General features: G+C 39.5%; 1 protein-coding gene across 1 annotated transcript in view; it reads right to left on the bottom strand.

Moving 5' to 3' along the window:
* The window catches only part of DNAH3 (dynein axonemal heavy chain 3), a 163,770-nt gene that overhangs the window by 71,538 nt on the left and 76,062 nt on the right, over positions 1–16,170 (bottom strand). Inside the window, exons 34-39 of the mRNA XM_047087673.1 lie at positions 15,398–15,532; positions 13,583–13,694; positions 11,486–11,727; positions 4,731–4,831; positions 3,231–3,336; positions 938–1,067 (exon numbers count right to left, since the gene is read on the bottom strand). Coding sequence (XP_046943629.1) covers positions 938–1,067; positions 3,231–3,336; positions 4,731–4,831; positions 11,486–11,727; positions 13,583–13,694; positions 15,398–15,532 — 826 coding nt within the window. The remainder of the gene's footprint in view (positions 1–937; positions 1,068–3,230; positions 3,337–4,730; positions 4,832–11,485; positions 11,728–13,582; positions 13,695–15,397; positions 15,533–16,170) is intronic.

Below are 16,170 nucleotides of genomic sequence, written 5' to 3'. Positions count from 1 at the left end.
GGACAGGAAACAGGGCTTGGGAAAATATGCAAAATTTGCAACTAATGATGCAAATATATAGCATTGTATGCAGTTAGTGTGCTTTTGAAATTGCCTGTAATTTTAATTTCAGAAAAATCACATAATATTTAGCCAAAGAAAGTCTCCACTCAATTGTTCACCATATTACATTTTTTTAATCTGTTCCTATAATGCCTTTGGAAGCAACGAGCTGAGAAAATGTACATGTAACAGAAGTTCTGGGAAGATCCATCTTGAGCCTGAATTATGAGATATTGTGAGATACTGAAAAAGAAATGTCATCCAGGAAGAAGTTCTCCAAATGGACACATGCTTTGTCATTTCCCACAGAATTCAATGAAATTTTATTTATATGAGATGGTTACAGGGAACTTCTCTAGGACCTTTAAACAAATGGTTCTATGATTTAGGTACTTCTCATGTCCTGGAGAAGTTCCCTAGTTTTGTAGCTGATGTGATCAGTTCTCTTGACCGTGTAACTATGTATTTTGTGAAATCAGATTTTTATAAGTTTTCTTAACACAGGAAAATCTCCGGTCTTATTTTTTGCAGAATCTTTTTTTTCTCAGATACATTCACATGTATCATGTAAATTCATTTCCCTCCAGGATATCCTAGTTAGGTAAAGAGAGACAGAGATTTTTATCCTCATTGTGTGGACGAGAAACCTAACACAAGAAAAGATGGGCTAATTTGCACAAAAACATCCAGGAAATCAATCTAAGATTAATGTTACAGCCCCCAAACATGGATTCTTTCCGCTAAATTCTACTATCTCCACTCCAAAGGCTTGTTTGTTCTAGACTAAAATGCCAGTCTCGTTGTGACTCATGGACAGGGCAGGAATAGAAGGGATGGGGAAGAGGAAGAAATATCCCGCATATACCCCACCTTCAAGAATCATCGTAACACGTACCAAGCAGAGAGGAGTACAGTCTCATCATTGAGGAAGCAAGGTGGATGGGAGAAGTTTGGACCACAAATTTACACTGAAGGTGAATAAACTCCAGGCAGGGCTGGACAAGCCACATGAACATATCATTGACCTGCAAGTAGAAATTAAATTTGAAGATGTTATCAAAAAATGAGTTTAAGACTAAGGGTTTGGTACACTTCTGGAAGGCCAGGGATGCTGGTAAAGTTGCTGATTATTTTTGAATGTAGGTGTATTGGGGAAAGGACCAAAGGTACCCAGGGCCCTGACGTAAACTTCCTACTCAATGGACAGGCAGCCCACAGACCATCCCTACTCCTCCCATTTTACTACCCAGAGCTGGATACTCAGAGGCTTGGAGCTACTGTGGGTCAGCTACAAGATGCATAAAGTAGTTTTAGGACCCAAACTGGGCATCTGACTTGTTTGTATAAAATCATTAGGAACCCTAAACAAGATTTTCAAATGACTTTAGGCTGGACTCCTGTATAAAGTGGCCATAGGAAGTGCAGAGCTAAGTTCAGGGCTGATTTTCAGTAATTATCTGTATGTATGTATGTATATATGTATTTATTTGTAGGTATAATGATTCTCGTCTCTGCTTTTCACCCCAGTTACTCTTTCCAAAAAATTTTTCCTTTATCCTCTTATTTAGGATATTTTTTCATTTTTGTTAAAATATTTGTGGTTGTCACTGTAAATTATCTTAAGTCATTTTTTGGGAAGTAGATAGGTCATCACTAAATAAATACATGTGTATATATATATACACACATATATATATACATATATTGATATATATCTGTATATAAATATATAGATGCATTTATATGTATATATGAATACATACACATGAACATATATATGAATACGTACACATGTGTACATGAATATGTGGTATATTCATCCAGCCAACAAATATTTATTGAGTATCTAGTAATTACAGTGTTGTAGGTGCTGAGGATAAACAACTCACAAGATAGACAAGACTCCTGCCCTCTCAGAAATTACTGAAGGGTAGGGGAGACAAAAAATAAATAACTAAACAAGCAAGGAAATAAATAAAATACTTACAAATCATGGAAAGTACTAGCAGGAAACAAATAAAGATGCTACAATGGGGAATAATGGGAAGGGCTTAGTAGGGTGGTCAGGGAAGGCTTCTTAGAGGAGGAGGCCTTTATGTTGAGATGATGAAGGTGAATCATCCCTCAGAAGATAAAATGGGACAACATTTCCAGGAAGAGGAAGAAAAGGTGTGAAAGTCTTGAGGTGATGAAACCTGGGGTCTTCTAGGAATGGAAACAAAATACAAGGGCTGCAGGGTAATAAGTTGAAGAAGAGGGTAGTGATGAGTTCAGAAAGGCGACAGGGTCAGATTGAGGTTTCAGAGGCCCTGATAAGAAGTTAGACTTTGTGCTAAGGACACTGAGGAGTCGCACTGAAGGCTTCCTGTGCACCTGTATAGATTGGTCTCTTGATGTGCATGTGGGCATGTATCTGTATAAGTATGTGATTATATACATGGTACATGCATATAAATGTGACAGGAATGGGGCCATCCTACATAGCTCATCAGAGTATTTCCACAGTAGGAAGAGAGCCCAACTATACCTTTCTTGGCTTCTTCGGTGAGAAACTTGCCTAGAATTCTATTAATGCAGGGAAAGACAAAAGCCACCAAAAGCTTGGGTTCTCCCTTCCTGATTCCCTAGGCTGAGAGTGTGCTCATGTACCCATTAACCTGAATGTTCACACCTCTTTTAGAAAGGGAAGAAGGGGACATATACTCTTAGTACCTGCAATACAAGCTTTTCTAAGCTGGCTCCAGCTCCTTAGATATGAGAGGTATGAAGTCGAGGTCACCAGGATGGGGAGTGGCAGTACAGAGAGAAACACAACTCTTCCTAATCTGGCCTATCTCTAGAGCAACTTCTAGAGATATTTCTGCTAGTGGAGCAATGGGAAAAGGAGTGACATTCCAGCCACCTTATAGAATGTTCTCAAGCATCAGAATTCTCCACTGAGGAGATGGGGAGTGATGGAGAAGGTAGAAGAAAAGTAGAAATTGACCATATCCCATCCTCTCCACATGGAGAACAAAGTTGGAAATATGGCAGGCAGCCAGGAAAGAAGACAACTAGAGGCAAGCAGGGAAGCCACTGCCTGTTCTTGCATCCTGGAATTAGAAGGTAAAGATGTGTCTAGAAGGCCTTAGAAATGAGGAGCAGGGAGACAGGGAGGGAGGGGAAGTAAAGGAGTCTGATGGTCTCACCAATTCCTTGTGCTCCTCAGTGAGACTGGTGGGCAGGGTGTCCATATAAGAGTCCTTCAAGGGCTTCCAGCCTAGTTGATGGGGCTCCATGTAGATCATCCCACACCTGGCAAGCACAAAGAGAGAACCAGCCTGGTCCACATCTAGGCTCCCAAGCACGCAGGGGCGAGGTAAATGTAGGCAGTCATGGCAAGGTAAGGGGCTGTAGCTTGGGGTGGAGCACAGACCCTTGCCTGCTCTAGGCCAAAAGGAAGGTGCCCAGATTTTGTCAGCAAAGGATGGGGACCAGTGATAACAGCTTGGTCTTGGGAATAAGAGAGACCTGGGTTCAAATCCCAGCCCCAGATTCTACTATCTGAGTGGCCTTGGGCAAGCTTTCTTTACTATCTCTGAAATTCTTCATCCTTGTCTATAAATCAAGAAACAAAAAATACATAGTTCATATGGCTGTTATAGTGGTTAAATAAGAAAATGCCAACAAATAATTCAGTGCCATTTCCAGGATATAGAAAACTCGTAATCAATGGAAACTATTATCATTAGCATTAATAAGTACTGATATTTTATGTAGTACATGTTTTTTTCCCCCATTAAAATATGGCTGCCATTTATTGAGCATCTACTGCATGTCAGGCACTATGCTATGTCCTAATGACCTTTATCTTTAAGGATATCTTTATGGTCATGTTTTAAGACATGAGGAAACTGGCTCAGAGAGGCTAAGTGACTTGGAAGAGGCCATACAGCTAGATATTGACATGGCCAGGGTGGAAGACCAAGTTGGTCTAATTTGCCATTGCTCTTTCTACTCCCTGACATTGCCTTTGGGAATGTGGGCTGACTTTATTTTTGTATGAACCTCAGGTGCACAGGATTGGATTCATTGTCATCCTTGGCACACTATCAGTAGCCCATGCAGGGCCTTTCTTATTTCTTAGTTAAGGGTTTTCAATAATTTAATGAGTATCCATGAACCCACCACCCAGACAGAAGCTAGGATCTTGACAATAACTTTCATCTAACCCTTTTGGTCTCCCTTATCCTATACCCATGGCTTTCTCCACCTGATGTAACTCATTATCTTGAATTTCATGGTCACCTGTCTCTTGATTTCTTTCTTTCTTATATAGTTTTATAGTATTTCTATATGTTCCTATAATGTAAATTTATTTATGTTAGTTGTTTTTAGCAGTTTAAATGGAGACACTGCACTATATATACTATTGTGTGCTTATTTTTATACATAACATTGCTAAGATTTTATAGTTAATAAGATTTATCCATAGAGTTCTAGGTCAGTATAATTTATTTATTTTGAGTGATATATAAATATTACAGTTTGTTACAAAAACACTAATTCAAAGGGATACATGCACCCCTATGCATATTGCACCATTATTTACAATAGCCATATTGTGGAAGCAATTCATAGATGAATGGATAAAGAAGATGGGTATATACATACAATTCCCTCAGGGTGCCAGTATGAGGCTGACTGACCTGCTTACAGTGGCTGGCGAGGCCTGCTCCAGATCCGCTGGCTCGAAGATCAGACTCATCTTGGGGCTCATTTGGATAATCTCTCCACTCATTAAACACAGCTGAAAGGGCAAAGCAGAGGAGTGGAGGGCAGGCAAAGGGGTTAAATTCTATCTGCAAGTGAAAGGCTTCAGTGGAGACAGAGATGGTTTAAATTCATTCAGTACTTCTTGAGCACTAACTATATGCATCAGGCACTGTTCTAGATATGTAGAATAAAACAGACAAAAATCCCTGTGCTCTTGGGATTTACATTCTGCTGGGAGGAAACAGATGATAAAATACATAGCATATAACATGATGAAAGTGCTTTGGAAAATAATTAAGTAGAAGAGGAGGCTGGAAAATGCTCAGCCAGGGCCAGGTGATTTTAAACAGTGAGGTCAGAGAGTCAATGAATTGCAGCCTTAGATGAAGGATCAAGAAGTTATCAGACTACATCAAGTTTCATGGTTCCTTCCTTAGCATTTAATATAGATGTAACTGCACACCTTTCTCCTGTTTTATTTGCTCAAGTTTCCCATGAAGGACTCCTTTTGGGATCTCCCATGGACTGGTGTAAGTCTACAGGGACAAGAACATCTCCACAAATCCTTTCTGGAAGGGAAGGAAAGACCATTGGAAATCCTAGTGTTTAGAGGATATGTCCCTGTAGAAAGTAGTTCAAACACACAGGGAAGACTCAGTGTACGTACAAAGAAGTGGTACTTCCTATTTGCCAACATGGGTTCAAGTGAGATCTTTAAGTCACAAGATTGCCTGAGGCTTCGGTCTCTCAGTGGCAAAGAGGAAACCCCATTACTCCCTCCTGTTCATTCAAAGTTGTGCTTAAAAAGTTCTTTGTACATTACTTGGCCCACACCTGGAAACAGGTCACTAGAATCAGGTCACTACATGCATCCCAAGAAGGTCAATAGCCATTATGGGGCTGACACCACCAGCAGTATCATCCCCGAATATCAAGAAAAGTAAAAGAGACCCATACCTCTGACGGTAGTTTGATTTACACCCAGTGACAGGAAGAGCCATCAGGAATTCATGGTTTATAACTCTTTATACTTCTTATCTCAAAACCAACAAATACATTTGTACAATTAGTTTATATCACATAGCCTATATAATATAATAAAACATTTCAATTTTTATATGTTATGTAATCAAAATTATGCACATATTATAATTAGCGTATGTGTGTAATTTGGATAATTAGGCCTTCCATTGAGCATGACTCACTCATAGTCTTGTGAAATTTAAATGTAGTAGGAAAGTATATTTTGATTCCATAATCATATATTCAGTATAGAAACTTCCTTAAAATGGTGATAAATTTCATTTCATTTTTCATCACCACTAAACCAGCCCTACAAGAGATCCTAAGGGGGATCCTGTGAGACAAAGTACCAGAGACATCGCTACAAGCATGAAACCTACAGACATCACAATGACTCTAAACCCATATCTTTCTATAATAACACTGAATGTAAATGGACTAAATGCTGCAGTCAAAAGACATAGGGTATCAGGATGGATAAAAAAACAAGACCCATATATTTGCTGTCTACAAGAGACTCATTTTAGACCTGAGGACACCTTCAGATTGAAAGTGAGGGTATGAAGAACTATCATGCTACTGGAAGTCAAAAGAAAGCTGGAGTATCCATACTTATATCAGACAAACTAGACTTTAAAGGCTGTTACAAGAGATGAAGAAGGGCATTATATAATAATTACAGTGTCTATCCATGAAGAAGAACTAACAATTATAAATGTCTATGCGCCGAATACAGGAGCCCCCAAATATATAAAGCAATTACTCACAAACATAAGCAACCTTATTGACAAGAATGTGGTAATTGCAGGGGACTTTAATACCCCACTTACAACAATGGATAGATCATCTAGACACACGGTCAATAAAGAAACAAGGGCCCTGAATGATACATTGGATCAGATGGACTTGACAGATATATTTAGAACTCTGCATCCCAAAGCAACAGAATATACTTTCTTCTCGAGTGCACATGGAACATTCTCCAAGATAGATCACATACTGGGTCACAAAATAGCCCTTCATAAGTATACAAGAATTGACATCATACCATGCATACTTTCAGACCACAATGCGATGAAGCTTGAAATCAACCACAGGAAAAAGTCTGGAAAACCTTGAAAAGCATGGAGGTTAAAGAACACCCTACTAAAGAAGGAATGGGTCAACCAGGCAATTAGAGAAGACATTAAAAAAATATATGGAAATAAATGAAAATGAAAATACAACAATCCAAATGCTTTGGGATGCAGCGAAGGCAGTCCTGAGAGGAAAATACATTGCAATCCAGGCCTATCTCAAGAAACAAGAAAAATCCCAAATACAAAATCTAACAGCACACCTAAAGGAAATAAAAGCAGGGCAGCAAAGACACCCCAAACCCAGCAGAAGAAGAGAAATAATAAAGATCAGAGCAGAAATAAACAATATTGAATCTAAAAAAACTGTAGAGCATATCAATGAAACCAAGAGTTGGTTTTTTGAAAAAATAAACAAAATTGACAAACCTCTAGCCAGACTTCTCAAAAAGAAAAGGGAGATGACCCAAATAGATAAAATCATGAATGAAAATGACATTATTACAACCAATCCCTCAGAAATACAAGCAATTATCAGGGAATACTAGGAAAAATTATATGCCAACAAATTGGACAACCTGGAAGAAATGGACAAATTCCTAAACACACACACGCTTCCAAAACTCAATCAGGAGGAAATAGAAAGCTTGAACAGACCCATAACCAGTGAAGAAATTGAATCAGTTATCAAAAGTCTCCCAACAAATGAGTCCAGGACCAGATGGCTTCCCAGGGGAGTTCTACCAGACGTTTAAAGCAGAGATAATACCTATCCTTCTCAAGCTATACCAAAAAAACAAAAAGGGAAGGAAAACTTCCAGACTCATTCTATGAAGCCAGTATTACTTTGATTCCTAAACCACAGAGAGACCCAGTAAAAAAAGAGAACTATAGGCCAATATCCCTGATGAATATGGATGCAAAAATTCTCAATAAGATACTAGCAAATCGAATTCAACAGCATATAAAAAGAATTATTCACCACGATCAAAGGGGATTCATTCCTGGGATGCAGGGCTGGTTCAGCATTCGCAAATCAATCAACCTGATACATCACATTAATAAAAGAAAAGATAAGAACCATATGATCCTGTCAATCGATGCAGAAAAGGCATTTGACAAAATTCAGCATCCTTTCTTAATAAAAACCCTTGAGAAAGTAAGGATAGAAGGGACATACTTAAAGATCATAAAAACCATTTATGAAAAGCCCACAGCTAACATCATCCTCAATGGGGAAAAACTGAGAGCTTTTTCCCTGAGATCAGGAACACGACAGGGATGTCCACTCTCACCGCTGTTGTTTAGCATAGTGTTGGACGTGCTAGCATCAGCAATCAGACAACAAAAGGAAATCAAAGGCATCAAAATTGGCAAAGATGAAGTCAAGCTTTCGCTTTTTGCAGATGACATGATATTATACATGGAAAACCCGATAGACTCCACCAAAAGTCTGCTAGAACTGATACATGAAATCAGCAAAGTTGCAGGATACAAAATCAATGTACAGAAATCAGTTGTGTTCTTATACACTAATAATGAAGCAACAGAAAGACAAATAAAGAAACTGATCCCATTCACAATTGCACCAAGAAGCATAAAATACCTAGGAATAAATCTAACCAAAGATGTAAAAGATCTGTATGCTGAAAACTATAGAAAGCTTATGAAGGAAATTGAAGAAGATATAAAGAAATGGAAAAACATTCCGTGCTTGTGGGTTGGAAGAATAAATATTATTAAAATGTCAACACTACCCAAAGCTATCTACACATTCAATGCAATCCCAATCAAAATTGCACCAGCATTCTTCTCAAAGCTAGAACAAGCAATCCTAAAATTCATATGGAACCACAAAAGGCCCCGAATAGCCAAAGTAATTTTGAAGAAGACCAAAGCGGGAGGCATCACAATCCCAGACTTTAGCCTCTACTACAAAGCTGTAATCATCAAGACAGCATGGTATTGGCACAAAAACAGACACATAGACCAATGGAATAGAATAGAAACCCCAGAACTAGACCCACAAAAGTATGGCCAACGCATCTTTGACAAAGCAGGAAAGAATATCCAATGGAAAAAAAGACAGTCTCTTTAACAAATGGTGCTGGGAGAACTGGACAGCAACATGCAGAAGAATGAAACTAGACCACTCTCTTACGCCATTCACAAAAACAAACTCAAAATGGATAAAGGACCTGAATGTGAGACAGGAAACCATCAAAACCCTAGAGGAGAAAGCAGGGAAAAACCTCTCTGACCTCAGCCACAGCAATTTCTTACTTGACACATCCCCAAAGGCAAGGGAATTAAAAGCAAAAATGAACTATTGGGACTTCATGAAGATAAAAAGCTCCTGCACAGCAAAGGAAACAATCAACAAAACTAAAAGGCAACCAACAGAATGGGAAAAGATATTTGCAAATGACATATCAGACAAAGGGCTAGTATCCAAAATCTATAAAGAACTCACCAAACTCTACACCCGAAAAACAAATAATCCAGTGAAGAAATGGGCAGAAAACATGAATAGACACTTCTCTAAAGAAGACATCCAGATGGCCAACAGGCACATGAAAAGATGCTCAACGTCGCTCCTCATCAGGGAAATACAAGTCAAAACCACACTCAGGTATCACCTCACGCCAGTCAGAGTGGTCAAAATGAACTATAAATGCTGGTGAAGATGTGGAGAAATGGGAACCCTCTTGCACTGTTGGTGGGAATGCAAACTGGTGCAGCCACTCTGGAAAACAGTGCAGAGGTTCCTCAAAAAATTAAAAATAGACCTATCCTATGACCCAGCAGTAGCACTGCTAGGAATTTACCCAAGGGATACAGGAGTACTGATGCATAGGGGCACTTGTACCCCAATGTTTATAGCAGCACTCTCAACAATAGCCAAATTGTGGCAAGAGCCTAAATGTCCATCAACTGATGAATGGATAAAGAAATTGTGGTTTATATACACAATGGAGTACTACGTGGCAATGAGAAAGAATGAAATAATGGCCCTTTGTAGCAACGTGGATGGAACTGGAGAGTGTGATGCTAAGTGAAATAAGCCATACAGAGAAAGACAGATACCATATGTTTTCACTTTTATGTGGATCCTGAGAAACTTAACAGAAAGCCATGGGGGGAGGGGAAGGAAAAAAAAAAGAGGTTAGAGTGGGAGAGAGCCAAAGCATAAGAGACTCTTAAAAACTGAGAACAAACTGAGGATTGATGGGGGGTGGGAGGGAGGGGAGGGTAGGTGATGGGTATTGAAGAGGGCATCTTTTGGGATGAGCACTAGGTGTTGTATGGAAACCAATTTGACAATAAATTTCATATATTAAAAAAAACATAATTTGAAAGTGATTCAAATACAAAAAAATAAATAAATCCATTTAGCTATATTAAAAAATTTTTATTTCATTTTAACATATAGTAAAATAGCACTTATTATATGCTAGGTGCTATCAGAAGCATTTTGAAAATATTAACTTATCTAATCTTCCTAATTAACAGTCCCCTTTTACAGATGATACAGCTGAGACACAGAGAGACTAAATAGCTTGCCTGAGTTTATACAACTGGTAAGCGGCTATGCAGGATTTGAACACAGCCTGTCTGGCTCCAGAGTCCAAGTCTTTAGCCAATACGCTAACTGTGGCAGAATATATTTTCCAAAGACTGCTGTAGCAGTAGCTTTCATCACATGAATGCTGTTGCAATGTGACCTTGCCCTGCTCCATCAAGAAGTGGAGTCTCTTTCTCCACTCCCTTGAATCTGAGTAGGCCCAGTGACTTCTTCAACTGCTAGAATTCAGAGAAAGTGATGCTATGCCAGTTCCAAGCACAGCTCTTAATTTCCTGGAAACTTTCACTTCCTGCCTTTTGGAAAATTAACCACCATGTAAGAACTATCACTACCCAAGACCACTAAGTGAGACACCTGACACATGTGGAGATGCTTGGAGGATGAGATGTCATCTGAAGAGAAAGAAAGACAGAGAGAGACAGGCCAAGGAGGAATGAGCCCCAGACACTGAGTGAGGAAGCCACCTTGGTTGTGGATCCTCCATCCATGGCTGCCCTAGCTGACATCACAATGATTAGCTGAGCCCAGCCGACCCCTTCCAAAATTTCTAATCCACAATATCATGAGCAAAGTAAATGGCTATTTTAAGTCTTTAAAAACACCGTAATGGATAACCAAATACATTCCATATATCAGTGACTTTGTGCATGCTATCTTATTTAATTGTCAATATCCCTATTTTATTACTACCTTTTTACAAATGTGGAAATTGAGATTCAGAGAAGTTATGTGACTTGCCCAGTACAAAAGCTCAGTTGTAGAGCTAGTGGTCCAATATGATGCCAACACCAATGCTTTTAACCATGATGCAACATTATCCCTAAACAGACAGAGCTTACCCACAAGTACAAATAAAAGCATAATTCATAAACTTAAATTTCTTGTGGGGCATTTATTCTTCATGTAACAAATGTATGTATAATATAGTTTGGGTCAATTACTCACTTGAAAAAGAGAATTTATAACCTACCTATATAAAAGAGATATGAGACTCAGTAGGTACCTTTTTATTGTCATCCAGAACTGTGTTCATATTTTCGATCCAAACAGCATCTACTGGCCCATCAAATATAATCCATTTGCGTTCATCAGACATTGAAGATGCTTGCTCCCGGAAAACATTGGCTAGGACACCATCTGTCCATTCATGGCTCACTTGGTCAAAGCACCCATAGAGCTGCCCCATGGTGATGGCCTTGGGGTTGATGATCAAATACTCCACAGCAAATTCTTCCATCTCTTTGGCTGAGCAAGAAGGTTCAACATGAGTTACAAAGGCTCTGGAGAGACCAGAACATTAGACAAGAGACAATGCCACCTCAAAGGCCAACCAACCTTTATGATTATGTCATCCATGCAGAGTCCTTATAAAATTTGTACTCAGTTCTTATAAAGGTTAGGATATCTGGATGGGCAATGACTTAAATTATTAGGTTATTATGCCCACTAGTTTCTCACCAAATTTTCTTCTGAGTCTCATTTCAAACAGGGCAAATGTTCTGGTCAGATCTAAAGAAATCTGTCTGGGTCTAAATGAACTCAAGCAGTAAGGGAGAGAGGTCCATGTTATCAAGTGTCTTTATGTACCTGACTCTCACAGCTACCCTAAGAACCTTGGCTTTGACTTGAAATGAAGGAATAGCAGACATGTAAATGATTCTGGAAAATATTGACTACTTTTCTTTTCTCTATCTGAAGGACTAGTTTAGCCCTGACACCTCTTCTTTAGCTGCTCAGCAAGTATCCGCTGAGAAATTCACACCATGAGAGTACAAGGACCCAACAGGAATACACAGGCTGATAGATGGCACATCAGATGCATTCAATAACAGAAAATAATCACACTTTTATATGATCCTTCAAAGTAAGGAAAAGTTGGAATGCTTGAACCATGAGCTAAATAAAGAACCGTTTCTGCAGAATCCCAAGGCAAAAACGATGGGATAGCCTCTTTTCTCATTTAGTTTCCTAAACTGTATTCAAATGTTGAAAATAGTAAGTTTGAAATGCTTAGTTACTAGGCCCTAATTAGTTACTAGGGCCAAGTTAGTCCCCAAAACAAAAGCCTCAAAAATCCAACAGCAACTCAATCATCAAAAATTATTAGAAAAAAATGTCAGTCAGTTAAGCAGCCAACTCTTGATTTCAGCTCGGGTCATGATCTCATGGTTTGTGGGATTGAGCCCCATGTCAGGCTCTGTGCTGACAGCGTGGAGCCTGCTTGGGATTCCCTCTCTCCCTCTCCCCAGTTCATTCTCTCATTCATTATCTCTCTCTCTCTCTCAAAAATAAACATAAAAATGTTACAAAAAGAAAAAAATATGTTGAAGTACTGGAAGGGATTGTATAAATACAAGGCATTGTTTTTCAAAACCATAGGCTTACGTTTTATAAAAGAAAAAAACCCCAAAACTCTTTCTCTGGCAATAAACACAGTTTCCATTTGTTGATCAGAAACTGTGCTGGATTACTTTCCTGCATAATCTCACTTAATTTGCGCAACAATCCCATTTCACAGCTGAAAAAGTAGAGGCTGAGAGAGGTTTAATCACCGGTCCAAGGTCTGGATCTGACTCAAAAGTCTGAGGTCTTATGTTCTACATTAAATAGAAGTAAGGAAGGGGAAGAGGGAAAGGAAAGAAGCAGGGAAAGAAGGTAGGGAGGAGAAAAAAAGGGAAAAAAAGGGAAAGGGAAGCAAAGGAAAGAGAAGGGGGAAAGGGATAAAAGGAAAAAAGGAAAAAAGGAAAAAAGGAGAAGAAAAGAAACCATGCAATAATCAGCTTTTAAAATAATTTGTTTAGGACACTGATAGGAGTTTCTCTCTCTCATTGGGAAACCTTTGGAGAAGCCCCTATTCAGCATTTGAGAAATCTGAGAAAATTCCTGCACTTAATGACAGGCATATAAAATTCCTGTTAGAAGCTCCCACCCCACCCCCCTTTATTTTCTGCCTGCAGACATCTGTGTGCCATGTGCTATTTCTGGCTCTGATGTCACAATCCAGGGATGGCAAAACTAATAGCCTGGCATTATCTCCATGGAGCCAGCCAACTGACTGGGGAGTTCTGTGCTCCCAGGAAGCCAGGGATGTGAGCTTTACCTGCGTATAAATCACCCAGAGCTGCAGCCAACACTTTATAAGCACAGGTCTTGCCTCCCATGGGGTCTCCAACAATCATATAGCCATGTCTCACCAGCATCATCTCGTAGATCTGGGAGGAGACATATAAACAGTTAATCATTGCAAACCTTCCAGAGCTACAAGTCAGTCAGATGTCAGTGAGGAACGAGGGACTAAAAGGGGATTTCCATAGTCCCTTCAACCCCTGGTGAACTGTGGTCCTTTTTATGATTTGTAGTTTAAATACCTTTGGGGTAAATAAATACATGTGTATGTCTCATATATTTAAGGAATGGGACCTTCTATTTGCTCTGCACCTACCCATGGGTTAAGCATCAAGTGACTTACATGAATTATTTCATTTAATGCACTCAGGTATCATGAACTACCTTCTAGTGGTAGGAATGCTGAGCCCCAGAGAGGTTACATAACTTGCCTACACTCATCAGTGGTGAAGCCATGATTTGCACACGTGACTGTCTAAGTTTAATGCCTGAATTTTTTTCATTAGGCCATTTCTATTTGCTTCTATTTTTCATTTTTTTAATGTTTATTTATTTATTTTAAGAGAAAGGGAGGGGCACCTGGGTGACTCAGTCAGTTAAGCATCCAACTTCGGCTCAGGTCATAATCTCAAGCTCGTGAGTTTGAGCCCCGTGTTGGGCTCTGTGTGGACAGCTCTGAGCCTGGAGCCTGTTTCAGATTCTGTGTCCCTCTCTCTCTCTCTGCCCCTCCCCTACTCATGCTCTGTCTCTCTCTCTCTTTCAAGAATAAACACTTTAAAAAACTTAAAAAAAAAAAGAGAGAAAAGAGTGTGTTTGTGTGTGAGCTGGGGAGGGGCAGAGAGACACACAGAGAGAGAGAGAGAGAGGGAGGGAGAGGGAGAGGGAGAGGGAAAGAGAATTCCAAGCAGATTCTTCACTGTCAGTCCAGAACCTTACTTGGGGCTTGATCTCATGAATCAAACCATGAGATCATGGCCTGGGATGAAATCAAGAATCTGACCCTCAACAAACTGAGCTACCCAGGTACCCCTCTATTTGCTTTTAAAGGGGAAAGGGAAACAGCAGTCATCTTAGCACCCTGCACTTCAATTGGAAACTTCCTTTTTTGAGGCCTAAATGCAGTTCTGACTTGATTAGAACTCTCAACAGATAAAAGGTATTTTCCAAGCCAGGCCCATGCTGCAAAATATAAATGATCTTCCTTGTAAGTGATTCCAGGGTGGTTTTGTGACTTTACCAGCACAATTCAAAGTTAATCCTGAGACCTTTACTGAAGCCATTTGGAGAGCAATGCTCTTTTTTCTTCTGGGCTTGAACCTGGGACGATCTAAGTCTGAGGCTGCTGGAAACCCAACTAAGAATGAAGTTTTAACTCAGAGACAGAGCCCCGAAATGAAGAGAAAGTTTCCTGGATCCTGCTGTTCCTAAGGCCAACACACATCTGGGTTTTTCAAGTTAGGTAAGTGAACAGACTCCCTTTTGTTGACTAAGGCAGTTTGAGTTGGGTTTCTGTCACTGGAAATTGATAAAGTCCTGACTAGTTCAAGCCCAGTGCCCCCAAAGGTTTTGTTTCATCCCCAAATTTAAAAAAAGGAACCCCAAAGAAGATGGTCAGAGGAAAAACATTGGATTTTAACTTCAATTCCTGGAAATGAGACCTGAAGGCACTTCCATTTCTATTTTGGCTCCTGTGGTTGCCATCACTCTGCTCCAATCAACCACAATTCTAATTCCTGACTTCAGCGAATAGAAAAACACGTGCATTCTCATATAGATACAGGGAACCAACCTGGATAATTTTCCCAATAAACCAAGGTACCGGCTGGAGTTTCATCTTTTTGATGTTCTCATTCAGCACTTCCATAAAAACTTCATAGTCTGGCTTTGGAAGAACAACTCCAGGAAACAAATCTGATATAATTCCCTGTTAACAAGAATTCAAGAGAAGATGGAAAGGGTGAATTGTTCAGGGGGGTATGACCTCGACATTTTCTGAAAATGAGATTCACAGACAGCAGAAGTCTTTGTAAAATTCCAAACCTCATTTTTCTATGCCAAAACTCATCCACAATTGCAAATTCCAACACAATCTGTAAAATATGATTTCCCTCCCAAATAATTTAAAAAGCCCTCAAATATTTAATATGTCTGTATTATCTTCTAGTTATTGTACTAGGAATGAATTAGATAGTCATAATTTCTGTCTCTATGGATCTCACAGCCTGATAAGGAAGAGAGGAATTAGAATAATTACAAAGGAAAACTACATTTGGTTAAAAAAAAAACCTACCCCAAACCAATGGCAGATATTATTCTATCAGTGAAATCATTTTTATTAAAATCAGGAACTAGGGGAGCCTGGGTGGCTCAGACAGTTGGGCATCCGACTTGGGCTAAGGTCATGGTCTCACGGTTCATGATTTGAGCCCCATGTCGGGCTCTGGGCTGCCAGCTCTGAGCCTGGAGCCTGCTTGGGATTCTGTGTCTTCCTCACTCTCTAACCCTCCCACCCCTTCACAAAAATAAATAATAAAAACATTTAAAAATTTTTAAACCAGGAAC

This window comes from Lynx rufus, unplaced genomic scaffold (assembly GCF_022079265.1).
Source record: "Lynx rufus isolate CCGP_SWC_20201006 ecotype Redwood Valley unplaced genomic scaffold, mLynRuf1.p SCAF_23, whole genome shotgun sequence".
NCBI lineage: Eukaryota > Metazoa > Chordata > Mammalia > Carnivora > Felidae > Lynx > Lynx rufus.
This window is presented reverse-complemented; position numbering and strand designations above follow the sequence as displayed.